The following is a 22,599-nucleotide window of genomic DNA, read 5'->3' on the forward strand; positions in this document are numbered from 1 at the left end:
TACTTATCAAGAAAAAAAATAATGACAATGTTTAAGCAACTTTTTTTCTCGGCAAAGAAGACGCGCACAAGAAGCCTTCGGTTTAGATTCCTATCTACTCGCTGTTGCTAGGTAGGTACGTTATTTATAACTGGTTATAATTTATGTTAGTAGCTATTTGAACTGATAGCTAATAGCCTGACTATAATGATGATGACTGTGCCATTTCAATGTTTAATTTTTGTTTAAGTAAGTCTTGTTTACCCGAACGCCGAACGTAGATCTTCGTATACTGTATACAAGATTTTGATAAGAATTGTTAAAGATGTACAGTTCATTAATACACTATATATATTACTCATACGTAGCGGTGATAGCGCGTTGGGTAGGAGATCGACTTCACTTTCGGGGGGCCGAGTTCGAATCCCAACACGCAACTCTAACTTATCAAAGTTACGAGTATGTGCGTTTTAAGTAATTAAAATATCACTTGCTTCGACGGTGTATCATGAGGAAACCTGCATGCTTGAGAGTTCTACATAATGTTATCAAAGGTATGTGGAGTCCACCAATCCGCGTGTTCGTGGCGCAATCAGGTCGTGGGGAAACCTGAACTTATCAAAGTTATGTGCGTTTTAAATAATTAAAATATCACTTGCTTCAACGGTGAAGGAAAACATCGCGAGAAAACCTGCGTGCCTGAGAGTTCTACATGTTCTCAAAGGCGAGTGAAGTCCACCAATCCGCACTGGGCCAGCGTGGTGGACTACGGCCTTAACCCCTTCTCAAAGTGGGAGGCTGTGCTCTGTAGTGGGCCGGTAATGGGTTGATGTGATGTAAATGATGATGATTATTATTCATACACCGAATGGTAGAATGTACCAGGCTGTTTTTAATATTACTAGATCTGTACGGCGTTCCTACGTTCTTGTGAATAAATTTATTATTACTAGTGTAACTGAAGTTAAATAAACTGGTAGAAAAATAATAAATTAAATAGTTCAAACAAACTAAAAAAACACGCTTGGTATAAAAAACTAAACTAATTTCTTTCTTTTAGTTTATTCATAATAGCGATTTTTTTTAGTTTTTCCTTATCTATTATTTTTATTAGAGCAAAATTAATCGGTAACCCATCCACCATTAAAGAGATAAAATTTTTTTTTTTATTCAGTGTGCCCGTCTCTCGAAATGCAAGTTCTAATTATTATTTAAAACAGGCCATTCAAAAGTAATAGCTAACGCCAATCCATCTAGTAGCGTATTGTTTTCTGTGGAATTTGTTAGGTAGGTACGCGAACGCCATAGGTTTTTTACATTTGGGTCTAGATGGCGCTGTAGTAATTAGTAAAAAATCTTATTTTTTATAGTGAAAATTGGGATAATCTTTTCAGATTAGTGTATCGTCATCGGTCCTCGATATGTCTACAAAGTTTGAAAGAAATCTGGCCGTTTAAAGTGGGTCAAAATCGCGCCCAAAGAAGTCGGTTACAAACAAACATACAAGTGAAGCTAATATAAAGCGTGTAAAAAAAACTTTGTTTATGATATGTTTTCGACATCGGGAGGTAGGAGGTTATGAAGTGATTCAGTAGATAAAAATATAGATTTGATATAATTTACCAACATTGAATAATTCAAGTTGATTTTGGCAATGATTTGATGTAGCGTGCTCTTGATGTCACATCGTAGGCGATTAGTGACCACACGAAATTCAGCGGCATGCGAATCTACTTGTGCTTAGAAAGTTAGACCTATCCCCTACTCGAGGGTTTATAGTGCTTTTATTATTCCTACATATTCTCCTGTAAAAAAAATCAAATCAAAATAGGTACTTAAATTGATGAACCACAGGGCAGCATGTGAGAATGGCTGAATGAGGTTCTGTATTTTTTTTTATTCTGTGTAATTGTTATACAAATCTTCAAAATTATCATTAGGTTTTGAACTTAAGACACACTTTGTTCTTGATATTGTAAAGTTAAGACGCATGATTTTAGACACGATGATGTTTGTAAAAGTTTATCTCTACTGGAAACTTCCTAAATAATCTCTGAGCCTATTGAAAAGCTCAGAGACGTTCTAAGTGGGTATGAGTTGAGAGCACCTGGACACAGTGTCGAGAATGTAGGGCTGGCACTCACATTCAATTTACAATTGACGGCCGATTGGCGCAGTTTGCAGCGCAGTTCGATTCCCACAACTGGAAAATGTTTGTGTGATGAACATGAATGTTTTTCAGTGTCTGGCTGTTTATATGTGTATTATATATAAGTATTTATGTATACAATTCATAAAAATATTCACCAGTTATCTTAGTACCCATAACACAAGCTACGCTTACTTTGGGACTAGATGGCGGTGTGTGTATTATCTTAGTATATTTATTTATTTATGCATATTATTCATAAAAAAATTCATCAGTCACCTTAGTACCCACAACAGAAGCTATAGCTTATAGCTTCTTATAGCTTCTACTTTGGGTCAAGAATATGTATTCATTTTTTGTTATTTATGATACAAATGTAACATTTAACACAAATGTGTGATAATAAAGACGAGTTTTCTTTCTTTCTTTTATCTACTGCAATCACCAACCCGTCTACCCAGAGGGCTGATTTGCAAGCCCTCCCGTTGGGAGAGGCCCTTAGTCCAGCGCTGGACTGTTGATGCTATTGATGATGATTATAGCATTATCATGTAAGTTTATTATTTATTTGGCAAGTAATTATACATTACCCGTCAAGTAAGTTCTAAATACAAAAAAACGTCTGTGTACTTATGTACACGTGTATGTCTTCTTTGGCGTAACAAGATAAAAATCTTTTCAAAAATTGAATCTTACGCCCTAAAATACGTTTGTAGAGAAAACGACACTAACAATAGAAAAAGCGTTTTTAATACATTGACAATTTTATTATAACGCATTATCTAGTTATCTCATTATTATCGGACCACCAAGATTAACTGAACCTTAAAATGTTTGATTTTTTGTACAATTCAATCAATTTAATCACTGGAATGAGCCCGCAGACTTTGACAATTGAAATTGTACACTGTCAAACCTTTTTTGAAAAACTAAAATGTAGACCGTAGCTAACTTCAGGGTGTCGCTTTTTTGTGACGGTGTTCGCGCCCATCGTAAAAAGCGAGCTGGAGGACGATGTGTGGGTTATATATGGGGATGTATGTATATATTTCAATCGGTTTCGCAACTACCTTCATCCTGTTAAAATCGTGTAACCATCCATGTGCGCAAATTTCTTTACATCGTATAATTTTACTCCCATGATTTTTTTCCTAACACCGGTAAAGAAGTATAACTTCTAAAAGTTGCTCCAGTTTCACAATTCTAATAATATTATACATTGACAAACTTTTTTAATATCCATTTAGCGGATTACAGATGGGATTCCTTCCTTCCGAGTTATTTTAAGCGATTAACCACGCCGATGGTGTATAGCGAGTAGGGTAATATTGAGAGTGTTAACGGGTGGCAGTGCAGCTAGTCACATCAACCCATTTCCGATTACTACAGGGTACGGGTCTCCTCCCATATTATGAAGAGGCTAAGGCCGTAGTCCACCACGCTTGCCCAGTGCGGCTTGGTGGACTCCACACACCGTTCAGAACAATATGTAGAACTCTCATGCATGCAGTTTCCCTCACGATATTTCCCTTCACCGTTGAAGCAAGCGATATTATAGTTACTTAAGACGCTCATAACTTAGAAAAGTTAGTAGTGCTGGGATTCGAACTCGGCCCCCCGAAAGTCGAGCTCCTACCAAATGCGCTTTCACCGCTTTGTGCAGCTAGTACTAAATAGATATTTAAAGCCTAACCAGGAAAATAAAAAACCTCGCCATATTGCGGGAAAAAAATGGAAAATTTCCATTTCCCTTATTCAGCTTAACAATCGGGACAAGTTGTTCTCGGAAATATACGGATTTGCTCATGTTTGACTTGAAAAAAATATAAATAAGATGAATTTATTATTTCTCAAAATTGACTGACAACCCTACTAGCTAGGCTGATATTAATGTCGCCAGTCCATTAGATACGTGTCCCGGTGAGATACCGTCTCTTTGCCTTTACCTACACAATTATACCTACATTTTGCTGTAGACAGATCGTCTTTAGTGCTCTTTAAGAGTACGCTAGCCATCCGCTATTAGCATTTAGTAAAAACAACTAATGAGAATATTAATATATAGAATACTAGCTGTTGCCCGCGACTTCGTCTGCGTTTGATTTTGTTTTTAAAGTATTCAGTATCGCTAAGCCTTAAATGAATATAGTAGTATATATATAACATGTGACTGTCAATCAATTACAGACAAATAATTTGCAATAAAATAAAATTGCGACTATAATTAAAGATCCAAGTTATCCTATCTCTTAAGTTGGACCAGACTGCTCACGGTGTGCCAATTTAATTTAAAATCGGTTAAGTAGTTTAGGAGTCCATCGCGGACAAACATCGTGACAGGAGATTTATATATATTAAGATTTGATTGGAGTCTAAATACAAATATTCATATTCATACAATTGACAGCTATTGATTGAATTGCTTGAATGCATATGACGGCCGATTGGCGCAGTGGGCAGCGACCGTGCTTTCTGGGTCTAAGGCTGTGGGTTCGATTGCCGCAACTGGAAAATGTTTATGTAATAAACATGAATGTTTTTCAGTTTCTGGGTGTTTATATGTGTATTATAAGTATTTATGTATATTATTCATAAAAATATTCATCAGTCATCTTAGTAACCATAACATAAGCTACGCTTACTTTGGGGTTAGATGGCGATGTGTGTATTATAGTAGTATATTTATTTATTTATTTGGTTGTTAGATATAAGAAACATAAATATTCTATAAAAGCTAAACAAATATCAAATCAAATCAAATCAAATCGTTTATTTGCAGATTGGTATTACATTGTTGGTAGGTACACAAAACAAAGGGACAAACAATCCGCCTTAGATGGCATGCAAAAAATATATATGATCGTACAATAATTATACAATAATAATACTATCTTAAATCAATCGATATTATTAAAATAAGAATAAAATTTAAGAGTGATATCAAAAGTACAAATATTATTATTCATGTCAAATTATAATCACTGTAAATGTCAAACCTATAATATTGTGTCTGTTAAATATTCTTGGATGGTATAATAACATTTCCCAATAAGTAATTTTTTTATCTTATCTTTAAAATCCACAAGATTCATGCTTCTGTTGGCCAGCGACGCTGGCAATTTGTTGTATATTTTAGGCGCCATAATGAAAATACTATTCCCAAATAACGCTGTGGAATGTGGCTTATACAATAATTTATTTTTCCTGCGTTCGCTATCACTATATGTAAACAAGTGATTGTTTTTTTTGATAAATATCAGAACTTCATAAATATACAAACAAGGACAAGTTAGTATTTTCATTTTCTCAAAATACGGTTTACACGTATCTGTGGGACGCAAGTGACATATAGCTCTTAGACACTTCTTTTGACATTTAAATATTCGCTCTCTATCAGACGAATTACCCCAAAATATTATACCATATCTTAAACTTGCTGTGACATACGCATTGTATGCAATTATAACCGCTGTCTGATTAACCACTTTCGACAGCATATATAATGCAAACGAAAATCTGTTTAATTTTAAACACAAATTCTCAATATGATTCTTCCAATTAAGGCTATCATCAATTTGCAAGCCTAAAAATTTTGTGTTTGTTGTTACCTCAATTTTTTTACCTAAATACTTAATGTCTAGTGCCATACTATTACCTTTATTCATGAATGTCATAATTTTTGTTTTGTCAAGATTAATAATTAAATTGTTAAATGTCAGCCAATTAATAATATTACATATTGTATCATTTATATCATTTTCAAATTCTATTTTATTCTCACCCACAAAGATCACTGTGCTATCGTCAGCAAATAAAACCATCTTATGATCGGTTACCCTGGGAAAATCATTAATATATACTATAAACAGCAGTGGACCCAATATACTACCCTGCGGAACTCCAGTTATTACAGTTTTTGACTCTGATAAATATGCAGTTTCAGTTTTATTGTACCCGACTAAACTTGTAATCTGCGTCATTTGCTGCCTACCTGTCAGATATGAATTGATCAATGCCAGTGCGTTCCCTCTAATGCCGTATACACTAAGTTTATCTATTAATATGTTATGGTCAACGTAGTCAAATGCCTTAGTAAGGTCCATGAACAACGCGCATACGAGCTTCTTTTTATCCCTATTAACCATAACCTCCTTAAGAAGGTTATAAATAGCCAAATTGATCGATTTATTCTTTCTAAAACCTATTTGAACATCGGAGAGTACACCATTTTTTTCGAAATAATCATTTAAGCAATTATAAATATATTTTTCTAATATTTTGGAAAAAATTGGAACTAAAGATACGGGTCGATAACAGTCCATATCCTCTGTATCGTGTTTTTTAAATAACGGTTTCACTATAGACACTTTAAGTTTTTCCGGATAAACACCATGCTCTACACATAAATTAGTGATGTAACTTAGCACTGGCGATATTAACTCTGACACATATTTAACTACTTTAGTATTAATCTCATCATACCCACAGCTATTTGTATTCTTTAATAGCTTAATAATGTTTTGTATCTGCTTGGGTGATGAAGGTTTCAAAAAAATTGAGTTATATTTATTCCAAACAATATTAATTTTTTTGTTTGTTTTAATATTTTTTCGATTGAGAAAATGCTCGTTAAATGCCTCTGCTATATCTTTAGGGTTTGTTACAATTAGGCCTTCTTTTTTAATCTGATATATTTTATTTTCACTACTTTTAGTTTTATATTCATTTATAATGCTCCATGTAGTTTTAGATTTATTATTAGCAGTTTTAATTTTGTAATCGTTTTGAGCTTTTTGAGTTAATTTTATAATATTCTTTAGCCTTCTTCTGTATGCTTTAAATTCTTTTTTATGTATATAACTACCTTTTCCTCTATATTTCCACAATAACTTTCTTTTATTTTTACAACATTGCCTTATGCCCTTTGAAATCCATTTTGGTTTTTGATGCGAATGTATTTTTACTTTTATGAGCGGAAAGCTGAGGTAGTAAAACAACGTAAACAATTCAAAGAATCTATTGAAAGCCTCGTTTGGCTCAGATGTTTCATATACTTCTGTAAATGTTATATTCCGCATACATTCTTTAAATTTAGTCATATATTCCTTGCAGAAATCTCGTCTTATAATGTACCAGTGAGTTACACGGCAAAATTTTTTAACAGCAAAGTCAAAAAATTGTGCCGTATGGTCTGATAATGCTAACTCTATAATACCGCAGCTGTAACTACGAATGTTGCTGATAAAATTGTCAATGCAAGTGCCACTTGCTAATCTTGTTGGTTGTTTTAGCCCTAATTGGAGGTTGAAACCATCTAATACTTCCATAAGCTGTTGTGTTATTTTATTATTTTTTAAAATATCAATGTTTATGTCACCGCAAACAATAAGTTTCTTTTTCTTAAAACTATGTTTCCTAAGTATGTCATACAATTTGTTAAAGAATGTATCTATTGTACCTTTATCATATTTTGGCGGCCTATACATACAAATAACTACAGCGTTTTGGTCTGGTAATTCCAAACCACAACATTCTAAAATACCCGGTACACTAAAACTCATAACATCCGATAATTCCCTAAACCTGATACATTTACGTATGAGTATTGATGACCCTCCCTTTCTATTGTTACGAAAATACGCAGATGCTAGAGTGAAATTAGGTATTTTAATAAATTTACAATCGCCTTTTATTTAATTGTATGTATGTAATTGTAAAATATGTACGGTATACAGCTGTCTATCAAAGATGCAACATCATTTGGAGGTGGGCCGGGCTTAGAAAATCTGCGAGATCAATAAGTGTATAAGTTTTCTTATAAAGTAAAGTCCCCTACAAAAGTCCCCTTTACTTGTAACTTCTTAGTTCTTACCGTTGCGTATATATTAATAAATCTAACCACAACAGCGCGTCTTTCGGCCCACCTTTAAGGCTAGAGAAAAATTATAAAGGTGTCACTCGTTTTATAAAATAATGCCTATAACCTAAATAGTAACAAATAGTTTAGAAACTGGCATGAAAATAGTGGAGTCATTACACAATTACGTATTTGGGGGTAGCGCAACCTTAATTTTTTTGGAGGTTAACGATATAGGTACTTGACTATACATAAGACCTTCGCAGTGGACAGTTATAACTAGTATCTAAATGCGATTGAGTACATAAAAATAATATAGTTCACTAGCTAGATAAAATAATCATCACTACAGAGCACGCGTCTCCACATACAATGAGAAGGGGTAAGGCCGTAGTCCACCAGGCTGGCCCAGTACGGATTGGCTGACTCCACACACCTTCAAGAACATGGAGAACTCTCAGGCATGCAGGTTTCCTCACGATGTTATCCTTTACCGTTGAAGCAAGTGATATTTTAATTACTTAAAACGCACATAACTTTGATAAGTTCAGGTTTCCCCACGAACTGATTGCGCCACGAACACGCGGATTGGTGGACTCCACATACCTTTGATAACATTATGTAGAACTCTGAAGCATGCAGGTTTCCTCATGATGTTTTCCTTCACCGTTGAAGCAAGTGATATTTTAATTACTTAAAACGCACATACTCGTAACTTTGATAAGTTAGAGGTGCGTGCTAGGATTCGAACTCGCCCCCTGGAAGTGAAGGCGAGCTCCTATCCACTACTCTATCACCGCAACGCAAGGTTAGATGAAATGCATGTCATAAACTGTGGTATGGTCGGAAAAGTTTAGATATAATAGACAATTTTTTATCGCAAATTATCAATTTAATTATAATAATTTATTTTAGTTTTTGTCATTATTATTGGTAGTCAAATTTATCTTGAGGTTACAATAACGCGGATATTTTTGCATTACCCAATAGATTCTTAACTTAGGTATTTCTACGAAATATTTCAATGTACAATTTGAGTTAAAGTCATTATCATTATTAATAGTCATATTAATTAATGTAATGTTATTAATAATTAGGTACCTACTTTGAAAGCATAGAAAATTTATCTTCCAATTAAAGTTTATACCGATAAAGTTAGTTTAGGTTAATTTGCTATACTCCGCGTAAAGCAGGAGAATCTGTGAGGTGTAATTTATAATTTCTGCAATTTTTATACTCCACACCGAACAGATCTTCGGCAATGTACCATCTACGCACGTTTCGCTCCGAAACCGGAGCATCATCAGGAGATGTTGACTTTGCAAGTCAACATAGGTAAAGTCAACACTTCTTAACAATTATTCATTGTAAAGTCATTCTCTTGCTTTTCGCGGAATATAGCAAGTTAAGCTTCATTTTCATAATATATCATGGATTTCCGCAAAGTAACGCCCGCTTCTATCCAATAGATCATAGTGATGATTTGACGATTTGATGAAGATTAGGACAAATGGAGTACCTGTAAGTGTTTTCATCACGCATACGCAACGTCTATCCTCCATATTACAGGCTCGTATTCTCACTTTCTTTGGTAACGTATCAAGAAGAGACAACGACTCCATTGAACGTCTGGGTGTCCAAGGAAGAATAGATGGGCACCAGATCACGCGGAAGATCTCTCATGAGATGCTGGCCAAATAAAGGCTGCAGTGGCTGTCTTCTTACATGAGTGTGCAAGAAAGGCAGTAAAGTAAGTAGAGGAGTGGCGACGAATAGTCAAGCGTGCCACGTGTCACTTAAGTGACGACCACAAGAGTGAACTGACAGAGAAGATACGTGTTTTGTAACATTAAAATGTCTAGTACCTACATAGAGATCGTTCGGTATTCTTAAATTGTTGACGTTGCTAAAAATTAAATAAGAACCTAAGGTAAGGTCTATGCCAGCCGTGGTGATGTAATGCGACATATACCATGGAACCGAAGTTATCGACGTTGAGTTAAACGCAGTTCAAATGCTATCTCCGTTTGTGCATTTGTTATGTAAACATGACGTCACTTAAAAACTGATAATATTGTGTTACTAGCCTATAGCGAAGGGGTGATGACAAATGTACTCCGATCTGCCGTCACCACATGGTACCAATGCACATACTGGATATTCATATGACTAGACACTAAAAACCGATCAGGAAAATCGGGCTTGCGTGGTTTCGTGCGATAAATATTTTTTTTTTGAATTCCTTTAGGAGTTCACGACTTTTTATGGATAGAGAATATATAGATAGATAGATTTGATAGATAGAAGTAGAGTATGTGTTTTGCAATATTTAAAAAATATTTTTAAGTACCACAAAAACTTTGTATCACACAAAGTCAAGAAGAACACTTTTCATCTACGTTTCTGATACGTACCGCCAAAGTTTGGAACGCTCTTCCTGCTTCGGTGTTTCCCGATTCATACAACTTGAATGCCTTCAAGAGACACAAGAGTGAATGCGCGCCTCAACTAAGACCGCATCATTGCTTTTTGTTTTTTTATTCTTTTGGCATTACACAGATTAGCCAATGTGAGGTGTGTATAGAAGAAAGGGAACCTTAAAATATAAAATAATCAGGAGAAATTGACTGACAAAAAGGGCGGGAAACTTCGCACATGGCGGACGAGGCGCGGCGCCCCAAACATTTCCCCAAATCTACCGCAAACCCGCCCCGTAAAGGACTGGTTCTGTCTATACTGCACAGACCGCAGTACCAGTGCCATTCCCACAGCAGCTAGGCGCCTAAATAGGCAATTTTTTCAAAATATTATATTGTTAATTTTATAATATTTTAAAGTAACTCACCCATACAAACAGACAACCACTATAAGAACGACACTAACACTACAACATGCACAACACAAACAACACCAATCCTCCCCAAAACGAGTTCACAATAAATTTAAAGAAAAATCTGAAAAACCACGTCCGCCATCCACGAAGTTTCCCGCCTTTTCCCCATCATTCCTTTACATCAGGCATGATAGTTGTCAAGCGCAAGTCTATCTAGAATAAAAAAGGAACAATCTTTTTTTTGCTGGAAAGAAATCCATTGATTAGTAATAAACAGCACTCAGGACCTTAAAACCTTATAATTCAAACCAATAGTAACATATTAAATCAATAACTTAAACATTAACAGTTCAGAATTTTATGTTTTTCGTACGATTACAACATGCAACATCTATAGCGTTAGTAAATGAGGTGATTTAAAACTGGTTTTGTTTTGTAAAGCTATAATAGTATATTAATACTTAATAGTAGTAGTATAATATATGGGTTATTGGTTTGTTGGTGGAGATCTAAAAACGCGGGAGCGTTTGAGCCGATGTTCTAGCGTTCCAACGTTCTAGCTTTGCGTGGGCTAGATGAACTAGAAAGTTGAAATTTAGCGTCCAGCTTGGTAGTTCTGTGTATACAAAGGAATAAAATCAGAAATCAATGAATTTTACGATTTGGTAAAAGTATTTATTTGCCTAGCAATTTATATCTCAATAACTTTTTCAGAGAAGCCGACAGCCACCCGTATTCTTTATTACTCTTAACTTGGCTCTCAATTTTAACATAAATTATATTTTTGGTGGATCTCAGTATTTACTCGAGCAAAACAGTGGGGCTAAAGTTGGTAGATTCAATAATGTTGTAATGGAAGATTACTAGCTGATAAGCGCGATAAATAGATACTGACAATAAACAATATTGACACAGATACTGGTACTCGGACCACTATCTGTGTCAATAATGTGGCGATATCGTGATGTCATCAGATATTATTTCCTTTCGCAATGTTGCTTACGAATGACATGTCAAGTTCTTGACCTTTCTTAAGCTGTTTAGATATAGTGTGTGAGTATGATTTTAAAGATGTGAACGGGAGCTATGGTGATACGCTCGATCGTAACAATAGGAAGATCTTCCTCCGAGCCGGTGATCGTGCTCGGGGACCGAGGTCCGAACATTCATTTTTGGAAGTTGTATATATAGGCAACTTCGTGAACACTTCGCTAGCGCGATGCAGGATTTTTGTGACGCCATCTAGTTCTGTAATGTGGAGACCGCTACAGATGTAAAGCTCAAAGCTTATCTCTTGTGTTTTGTCCCGACCTGTACTCCATTTAATAGCATCATCATCAACGTTATCGACCATTACAGGCCCATCACTGGGCACGTGCGTTGTGCGGTGATGACGGCAGATTAAAGTTGTCACCACCCCTACTCTTGGCGAGGTACAGAGCAATTTAACAAACAGGCTCATTAGAAACTCACCTTAGATCAATAGAACGACAAATATATTATTATTCGTACTTAAATACAATTTTTTTTAATTTTTTATTTATTAGGGACAACAGACAGTCATGCACAAAAATAAAATAAAAAAAATCTAAAAATAAAATAGCATTAGCACAAGACCCACATCATTGTCCACGAATTACTAAAATTATATTAAAAAATAGGGCTACACAAAAATAATCAATATAATGCAAACTACTACTTAATACGTTATTTTTTTTTTTTTATAAAGAAGTTGGTAATAAGCATACTTCGGAATGTCTATTACCAACTTCTTGAAATTACTTACACTAGTTGTATGAATGTCAACGTCGCCAAAGTGTTCGTTGTACATCTGTGTCATTCTAAACATTGGTGAGCGTTTACCTGCATTAGTGCAGATATGTTCTGCAACTACGTCTAGAAGTTCTAAAAGGCACACGGTAAAAGTTTTTTTTTTTTTACCGATATTATATAAAAGTTTTTTTATGGTATAAATATGTTTAGTTTTGTTGCAAAAGATTTTTTTTTTGTTTTTTTTTACTATCCTTTTTATTTAATGCTGAAGATAGGTAGGTTATAATATAAAATAATGGGCTGCAATACTGATATCAAAATGATTGTGATTGCATTGCGCAATTGACCTCCTAGTTTCATTGTGTCAATGCTTAGTGATTGTTTTGAGTAAGATGGTAATTGCGGTCTGATGATAACCTCTTGCTGCAATAACTACATAATGTTATTGTTTACATTTTATACATAAACTTCTAGTCTAGGCTATAGGCCACTGCGTCGTTGATGATGACGATGATAATAAATAATTTTACTACGACAATACACACATCGCCACCTAGCCCCAAAGTAAGCGTAGCTTGTGTTATGGGTACTAAGATGACTGATGAATAATTTTATGAATTATATACATAAATACCTATACACAATATACACCCTGACACTGAAAACATACATGTTCATCACACAAACATTTTTAAGTTTTGGGAATCGAACCTACGGCCTTGGACTCATAAAGCAGGGTCGCTGCCCACTGCGCCAGCCTGAATAATAAATAAAAAAAAGGTGATCCATGTTGTAATTTTCCAGTTGCATAACGCCTGTAGGTACAACAGCAACTGCAAAGCAATATAAATCGGCCACACCCCCCAGATAGGCTGACCCCGCCACCGAGTGCCGACCCCAACATCTCATCGCTATCGGCCGCTGGCACGCTGTCGAGATAAGCGACAGCGATTTATTGTTTTACTCGCGCCATTGTAGGTGTGAAGCGTAGAATTAAGAACATACAGAACCCGCATTCAACGGCCAATTGGCGCAGTGGACAGCTACACTGTTATATTAGTTCAAGGCCGTGGGTTCCCACGACTGGAAAATGTTTATGTGATGAACATCAAAGGTTTTTTGGTGTCTGGGTGTTTATATGTATATTATAAGTATTTATGTATATTATTCCTAAAAATATTCATCAGTTATTTCAGTTCAAGCTACGCTAACTATGGGGCGAGATGGTGATGTGTGTATTGTCGTAGTATATTAATTTATTATTTATTATTATTCAGTCATTATATCATGAAGTGCATTGTGTCCAAAAACAGTGAAAACACCCCGCGCACGTTCCGCGGAATGTTGGTAGCTTAAAAACTTTTTCCCATTTTTCCTTTCTACGGTAAACGTATAGAATAATAGAGGCAAAATAATAACTATCAAGTGTTAAATGGTATGAATTTACTAACCGCCTTTTCAAGAAGACTACTAAAGTGGAGTGGTTTTTGATTCTTCATTATTAGTCTTGTACACTTGTGTATAAGAGGGTTTTTTATAAAAGTTCAAAAAGTACTATGCTAACTTATTCAATTTCGAGAAAGTTAACTTCGATTTATATGGTTACAATACTGGAAAACCGTACTGTCTACATTGAACGATCACATGAGAAATGTGAACATGGTAGTTAGATTATGGTAACACCATAAACGTTAACTTAAAACTAAAGCTACGAGTTCCAAACACACTCTGGTCAAAGAACACATCACACATTGAAATTTACAACTGTTAGAAGAGCAACCCGGTTAGAGCAATAATCTACACCCAAGCTTTTTTATAAGCTTAAACTTTGAACTTTAAGATACATTTTCAAGATGTCAACGGGTAGTTTATTTTAAACTATGCAGTTTCCTTTTAATCAAAGTGTCGCTTTTGAGGGCTCTGTGGTTACTTGCACACAGGCCGCCTGATAGGACTAATAATTGCAGGCGACCTGTTCACTGGGGCCCTTGACAAGCAGTGGCATGCATAGAGGGTATGCACAGGGTATGCACATGATAAATAATTAAGAAAATCTCCAATACGAGTTAATAAATACTGAAGGGTCGGCTCTTTATAACTCTGACATAGCCTATTCTTTAGTTTTTTATAACTCGTACTGGAGATTTTCTTCATTTTATATAATGTGCTTACTCTTTGCATACGTTCTACGCCACTGTTGACAAAAAAGAATGAATCCGCTACGCCCTATAATGCATCAAACGGTTCTATAACCCGCTCCGCTTAAATCTCAATATTACCCGATATGACCCCCGCTAACAGTCACAGCTTAAAGTTCGACGACTCGACCTAGCTGCAGCTGGGATATCGATACCGTTTGCACTGCATCCTAGAAACACATTCACTGGGAAGTAACAGATGAAAGGAAAGGATGGTAGTAACTTAAACCACCACTTAAAATTGAAATAATTGGTTGTGGAAAAGTTTTTAATTTTCCTAAAAATATGCGAAGAAACTTTTTCCCCAACCTAATATTTACTCTAATAATAATTTGCACGGTACAGTTTAGATCTACATACGAGTAGTTTTTCCGAAACACATATTCACCTGTATCAACAAACTGTTCTACAGTTAGACGGAATGCATGTAACTTATCTAACTGTATAATTGATATTAAAAATTAAATTGTTATATAAAAAAACGGTTCTATGTTCGACAGAAATGCGCGACTGAAGTCGCGGAACGCTACTAGTAAACAATAAGTCATCAGACAGTAATTTGATTTAATTCCACTGTATTCCCTCGGGATACTAAAACTTATTAAACTTCGTTACGGCCCAACGAAATTATGGAATGAATGCTGACCGACAATATAAAACCGCACGCAGCCGACTTTTATGCCGACATAATTCAAAATTCAAATATTTTTTATTCACGTAGACCTCTCAGAAGGCTCTCAGAAGCGTTCATAAATATTTTTTACCATTATTGTAAGGTGATGGTGTTAACTTGATTGGCTAACTTAAAACTAAATCTACCTGGTTCAACCGTGCGCTGGCATAAGAACAGCCCACAACGAACATACCTTATATACATTTTCTTTAAATTACTATTTAGCTGTGGATCAATTCATAAGCAAGCTTTTTTATCATTCACGTAATCCTTAATATTATGACAGGATTTGTATTATAGGCGGCATGAGCAAGTGGCTCCACGGTTTATACACGCAAGTGTAAAGAAAATAAAGCGAAAAATAAGGATGAAGAAGGAGCATAAAATAAAAAAATAAAAATCGATAGAGGGAAGAAAATAAAAAGGGATATAAGGAGTTACATGCGGTAAGAGTCAAGGTTGCTACATAATAGTATGTTATGCTTTTGTTTTCTTTATCTTAAGGTTGCCCTCGAAGAGATCGCTACGAAGCGATAGCCTTTTGTATACTTCTTCTGTCTGTGTATTTTTTTATTCTTCTTCTGTATTTTTATTATTATATTTTATTTTGTGTGCAAATAAAGAGTATAAATGAATAACTATTAACAGTAATTGAATGTTTAAAAAAAACTAAAAATGCGCTATCCAGTACGGGGTGACTTGTGACCCCACGGTCCTCTATATTATTTTTCTTTCTAATTAGTTCTATTGCTATAGTTTTCTGTGGGTAAAATTAAGGTGTTTTCTTTCTTTCATTCAGCACTCTTCTCATTGTAAGCATTATCTTTTCAACCGACTTCCAAAAGGAGTTAATAAAATTCGACGTAAATCCTTTTTTGGTTATATTTTTGTTAAAATAAATGTTACCTTTTACAATTTATGAGGATCTGATATAGATATTCAGAGAGACGGGAATTTATTTTATTTGTAGTACATCACAACAAATGTTAACCATTAAACAACACTTGCAGCACGGCTAGGCAGTAGACATTTTTCTCCCAGAGAAAGGAAAAAATTATATCTTCTCCCACAGCTTTATCAACCCCCCGAGCATTGGCGCACTAGTGGAAATAATATAACTGTAATATTAAACGGGTGTAAGCTTGTTCCATTTCCTATTGGCTTGTTTTAGCGGGTGGACACGTTAATAACATACCTTGTCAGGGGATATAATCGGGATATATATTTTTGATCTCCTGCCTGTGCTAGCTTTATAGTCACTTGCACTAATGGTATAATAATTCATTAGTAACAATTGAAATTATAAAAAAATAAAAGTTTTCATCAAATTTTCAATGAGTTACCTAGTTATTTCTGGTACTCCCATTTTGCAAAACCAAATTTTTCGGTAACTCTGCCACTTTTAAGGCTGTTGTGCTTTGGAATAATTTGCCTGCAGACATACGTAAAAGTCAATCCCTTCCCATATTTAAGTGTCGTCTTATTATTCTCTTCTCTGAGATTTTTCTTTTTTCATTATATAATTATATATATGTAATTATTAGATTTATATAGTTATATATTTTATTTTATATAAAATATTAAACTATATAAATAAATTATGCATATATATATATATATATATATGTATAATTTATATATATCCATGTTTATGTATGTCTACTTTTCAAAATATATGTATATATAATTGCACTATCCCGTTCTCTTGCAGCTTTTCCTTCTGGCAGAAGGCAAGAGAAAAATCTTGATTGCTTGCAGCAATAAGCTTCCCGGGCTTTTCCCCTCCCTTCACTTACTCTCAAGAACTCTCAGGCATGCAGGTATCCTTACGATGTTTTCGCTCAACGATGAAGACAGTTAGAACTCGGCCCCCCGAAAGTGAAGTCGAGCACAGTCCCACTGGTCTATAACCGCTTCAATACTTCGACGGCCGATTGGCGCAGTTTGCAGCGACCCTGTTTTCTGAGTCCAAGGCCGTGGGTTCGATTCCCACTACAGGAAAACGTTTGTGTGATGAGCATGAATGTTTTTCAGTGTCTAGGTGTTTATATGTATATTCTAATTATTTATGTATATTATTCATAAAAATATTTTTCAGTCATCTTAGTACCCATAACACAAGCAACGCTTACTTTGGGGCTAGGTGGCGATGTGTGTATTGTCGTAGTATAAAATTCAAAATTCAAAACATACGGAGTCAGTATCGTTTTATTAATCCTTTAATGGAAAAATTATCTGTATACGCAAGCCAGATACTCGATTTCTGTATAGAGCCTCTGAATGTGCGATCAGCATGAATAAAATACAAGAAACTAAAACATTAGCTTCGTTTGATGTTAGGTACGAATGACCTTCTCGCTGAGACCTCGTCGAGTCTAAAAATATGCCGACTTGTCTAAAACGAAGAAAACGATAACTTGAAACTAGTGTTTTAGGGTTCCGTAGCGAGGGAAAAAGCCCTGTGAGCCGTACACTCAGTCATCAGGCAATGACAAGTCATTGCCTAGTGGCTGGGTTACAAGTAACATCAAGCACTGCACCACCGTGGTGTGGTATCCGTGAAGATTTCTGCGTATGTTTTTACTATGGATTTAGAATTAGCTTTATATATAAGATGACTTTAAAAGCACCATAAGTTATTAAACTAAAAAAAATAGAAAAAAACCTCGACTTTCAATATAGTGTACATTATTCTACTAGTCAAGCCCATATTGAGGGAGTTGTGAACAAATATGTAATGCGCCATTTTGGACCGATTTTCATCAAACATAGCTAAGAATACTTCTGACTACTTCACCTTTAAAACAAATGAAACAAAATCAAAATCGGTTCACCAGTTCGGGAAATACGATGCAACGAACAGACAGACAAACATACACACAAACACACACCCAAACGCACGCGCGCACACACACATATATAACATCGTCGTTTTTGCGTCGGGGGTGAAAAACAAAAGAAGTTATATTTTCCCTGCACTTAGAATTTAGAAGTTTATTTATTTATTTATTATATTCATAAGACACACCAGCAATAATTGTAACAACATTTATAAAAACATTAAATTATGTGTTAGAATTACAAATTCTGTCTAGTTCCATTACAATGATCAATTATAGGTGTATACAACATTATCGTTACTATCTCCGGTAATACACAGTAATACACAATACACACACAATGGAGGGTTATAATTTTTATTTGCCATTAAAAATATATTTATGTGTTCTCTTGTCATGTTTTATATTAAAAAATATTATACGGAATTTTTAGGCATATGAGTAAGTTTCGATCTATGAAACATAAAGCTGACTATTATTGGGTGTAGGTTGACCGGTTTTGATATTTGTATCTACTCAACTCTAATTTGAATATCTGAGAACAGCTATCAATTAAGGTTATTTACGGTAAATAGATAATGTCTAACCATTGAATTGTTAGATATCGTGTATTTTCTATTAAAGAATTTTGATTACCAATCCGGAGTTAGGAAATTGTCGGTGACAACCACCGTGCCTCGGAGAGCACGTTAAGCCGTCTGTCCCGTTTAATATCACTAACTTGTGACACTAGCCCACCAACCCGCATTGGAGCAGAGTAGTCGCTAAAACTGTCCCTCCTATGAGAAATGGACAGTGGGATGTTTATTGGCGACGGATGATGGGATATTGAGAATTTTGTTTTTTGTTCAATTAATAGACTTTCAAGTATTTAATAAAGTTACGCAATTAAACATTTTGTCGTTTTACACTCATGAAACACTCCTTAATTTAACAGACATCGTAAAAACGTTGAGCTGTAACAGTTTTTCCTCAACTCAATAGGTACTGACAGAATACCAGCGTTGTGGGTACATTAGTATCCGGAACATTAAGCTAATTGAGAACCTTTTTATTTGCGCGACACAACATAAACTTAAACGATTATTAGTTAAGTATAAAATTTTAAGTTACTCCGTATGTAAGTCTGTCTGCGTTGTTCTGGTAAATAAACAAATATTTTTTTTTAATTCTTTGTTTTGTTATGTTCCGAAAGCTTAGCTTGCGCTTCAAGCGATTCAACTAAAATAAGAGATAAGCTGCCTTGATGGCATAGTAGTGGATTGGTAGTATGTTGTATTATGGATGGATTATTATGAGGTTCGATTCCCGGGTTGAGCCAAAAAATTTTAGGTGTTTCAAGACAATCTTAGTACGTTAAGCTGTTGATCGCTATTATTATGAAAGACTCTTTTTTTTACTATAAATTAAATTTAGGGATTCTAGCAAGAAAACAGTAAAAAATAATAATAAAAAATTCAGACGTTCGGAATCCGGTTCCCTCGCAAAGTTTCCACAGATGCCTTACATAATAATACAGAAGCTGCATAATGAGGATAATCTACCTATGGGATAATTTAAAGAATATCTTTGATTTTATCAAACCTTGAACTATTACATTTTTGCATATGAAATGTTACACATTACTTTGGTGGCTTGTCTAGTTTTATTAGTTATAATACCGAAACCATATTTAGATCAAAGATGCTAATAAATGATTCCTATATTATTTTGATTGTACTAATACCTCGACTAAATAATCGTAGTATAATAAAAAATATGCAGATGTAGAAATCGGTGTAGAAAAATCTTGAATAATTTAAACTAAAAAAAAGTTTAAGCCGACTACTATGATTCTCACACCTGAATTTCTTTAAATTTGATTCGAAAGAGTTCAACGAATACATTCAAGGACACAAGGTGTAAAGATCTTCCTCATTTTGATGGTTTTCTATAAGACCCTGACTAGAAGACAGTGTGACAATACTTAAAATAAAAAAAAGAATTTTCAAATTTCGTCCACAATTGATGGAGAAATCAGTAAACAAACAATAAAAACCGGCCAATCAGAGCGAGTCAGACTCTCGCACGAAGGGTTCCGTGCCATTATAAACAAAAACAACAAAAATATCGTTTCTGTTCTATAGGTGCCCTCTTAATTATTAACTTTATTCTGTTTTTTAGTATTTATTATTATAGCGGCAACAGGATTACATCATCTATGAATATTTTAACTTACTACCACAGATCATAAGAGACCTGGTGACAGACGGACATACTGACAAACGGATGGAGAGCGACAGCGATTGGAAACCCTAAATCACGCAGATTCGAAAAAAGAGTCTCAGTTATATTTCTTTGAAGTAGTTTAAAAGTATTTGAGTAACTACATAAGAAACTACATAAGAAACTTACCCACAACCGCCGGATATTTCAGCATGAAGTCCTGTTTTGCGCGAATCACATCCAAGAGGACCTGGTTCTCCATCGGGGTCTCCAGGGCAGTGAATACCAAAGCTCCGGTCACCAAGTAGGCGATGTAGAACGCCACGTACATGAAGAGCAGACATGTGCATCTTGCTTTTCCGAAAACCCTAGTGGTGGCGAAGAGCGGCTGAAAAGGCGGATGCTCCTCTTCATAAAGTATCTCTCTCTGCACGATCATTTTTTTCGGATAAGGGAACAGCTGGCTGTGGACTGTCATATCATCATCGCTTCGTGCTGAACTCATGCTCCCATAAGAGTGGATTCGGGGATATTTCGGCCGGTCCATCTTCGAAATCCTTTGTTTTCAAAATGTAGGTAGATCAACGTTTAAGACAGTCTGTTTGTTTTTCTGCCGATTTTTAAAAATATTTCACAGTTTATTTTTAATTCTAAAAAGTCCGCAAGTCCATGTGAATTTATGTTGTGTTTTTAGTAGTTGTTTTTTGTTGCAAAATGCCGATAGTTTTTCGAGGAATTTGCTTCCAAAACGTCCACTTTGGATGTCCTTACGTCGAACAGAGCAAAACACACTTCGATTTTCCACAAAAACGAATTATAATGCACATTAAGGAGAAATAAAATTTTGCGTCACAGTAATACTAACTTTGAACTGGTTGATAGTCCGCACCGAATAGAACACGGAACGGATGGTAATTATGGTCAACTGTACTTGAAGAAGCGTTTAGGATGATTAGGCTCGAAGAATAATGCTACGACTTCCACTTTCGTAATGAAAATAAGTTTAGCTATCATCTTGATGCATTTTAGATTAACCGGTACAATTTGAAATTAGAAAGGCGGTTAGAAAGCCCCTTCGAAAAGCTACGTGACCGTCCCGTGTAGCGTCTAATAAGCAACTGGACGTTACGTTGACGGTATCCAATTAAAAAAGCTGGTTCTATGCGCATGCGCAGACGCGCGATACAAAGTCGTTATACTTATACGTTAGGCGGCCATAAACATAGCGGCGAATCGTTATTATTTACAATCATTTAGATAGCACTGGATAATAAATGTTAGCACGTCACTTTTAATCTGATTAGTTTAACTGCGTGACCTCGTAATGTTCTTTGGAACTTTCAAAGGGTGGATTGAGTGTTTATCAATTCGAAGGGTTTCTTCTTTTATTTTCTTTATCAATTCAAATCTATTATTTTACATGCATTTGAAATGTTCTATCTTGTAACTGTGAAGGTATTATTCTTCTAGAAATCTTCTACACATAAAAAGTTGTTACTTTTGCAGCAGTAAAACCACTTTTAACTACTAGTGATTATTTAGTTACATTAGTAACCCCCCTTTTTAAATATTTGAAATATTACTTCACAGGCTTTAGAGGTACATTATTTACTGTCTCTGAGACTTATCTGTGAAACCGAAATGCTAATAGTTTTTGAGTAAATCACTGCCACGTGTGTATTGTAAGAGTATATTTATTTATTAATTATTTATTATAGATTTTACTGAAAGAAATCAGATATAGCCCTAAAATCACACGTCAAATTCAAACGTCTCCTTTCACTTTATGAGGTACGTGTTGCGTACCGTCTATACCATACGCGTGTCTGTCTTTTATCCTCAATATGGTTGCTATAAGTAAACACTAAAAAGTTCTGTATTAGTTTGTATAGAAAAATAAATATTTAATTTAATTACCTACATTTCCACTTTAAATCCGCCTTATCAGAAACCAATTAACTAATCAGTGGTCTAATGATCCACCGATTAGTTAAGTACGTATAATTATAATAATTTTTTTTTATTCCATTTTATCAACCCATTAACACCCGCTGACAGTGCGTTGGTCTCCTCCCACAATGAGAAGGGGTTA

The 22,599-nt window shown here is 35.0% G+C and overlaps 1 protein-coding gene across 1 annotated transcript in view; it reads right to left on the minus strand.

Annotated features, from left to right (window-relative positions):
• LOC120629753 (potassium channel subfamily K member 1-like) overlaps window positions 1-21,657 on the minus strand; it is a 35,441-nt gene extending 13,784 nt beyond the window's left edge. Inside the window, exon 1 of the mRNA XM_039898775.1 lies at window positions 20,697-21,657. Coding sequence (XP_039754709.1) covers window positions 20,697-21,054 — 358 coding nt within the window. The 5' untranslated portion in view covers window positions 21,055-21,657. The remainder of the gene's footprint in view (window positions 1-20,696) is intronic.
• Between the last annotated feature and the right edge of the window lie 942 nt (window positions 21,658-22,599).

The sequence above is a fragment of the Pararge aegeria genome, chromosome 15 (genome assembly GCF_905163445.1).
Source record: "Pararge aegeria chromosome 15, ilParAegt1.1, whole genome shotgun sequence".
NCBI classification, from domain to species: domain Eukaryota; kingdom Metazoa; phylum Arthropoda; class Insecta; order Lepidoptera; family Nymphalidae; genus Pararge; species Pararge aegeria.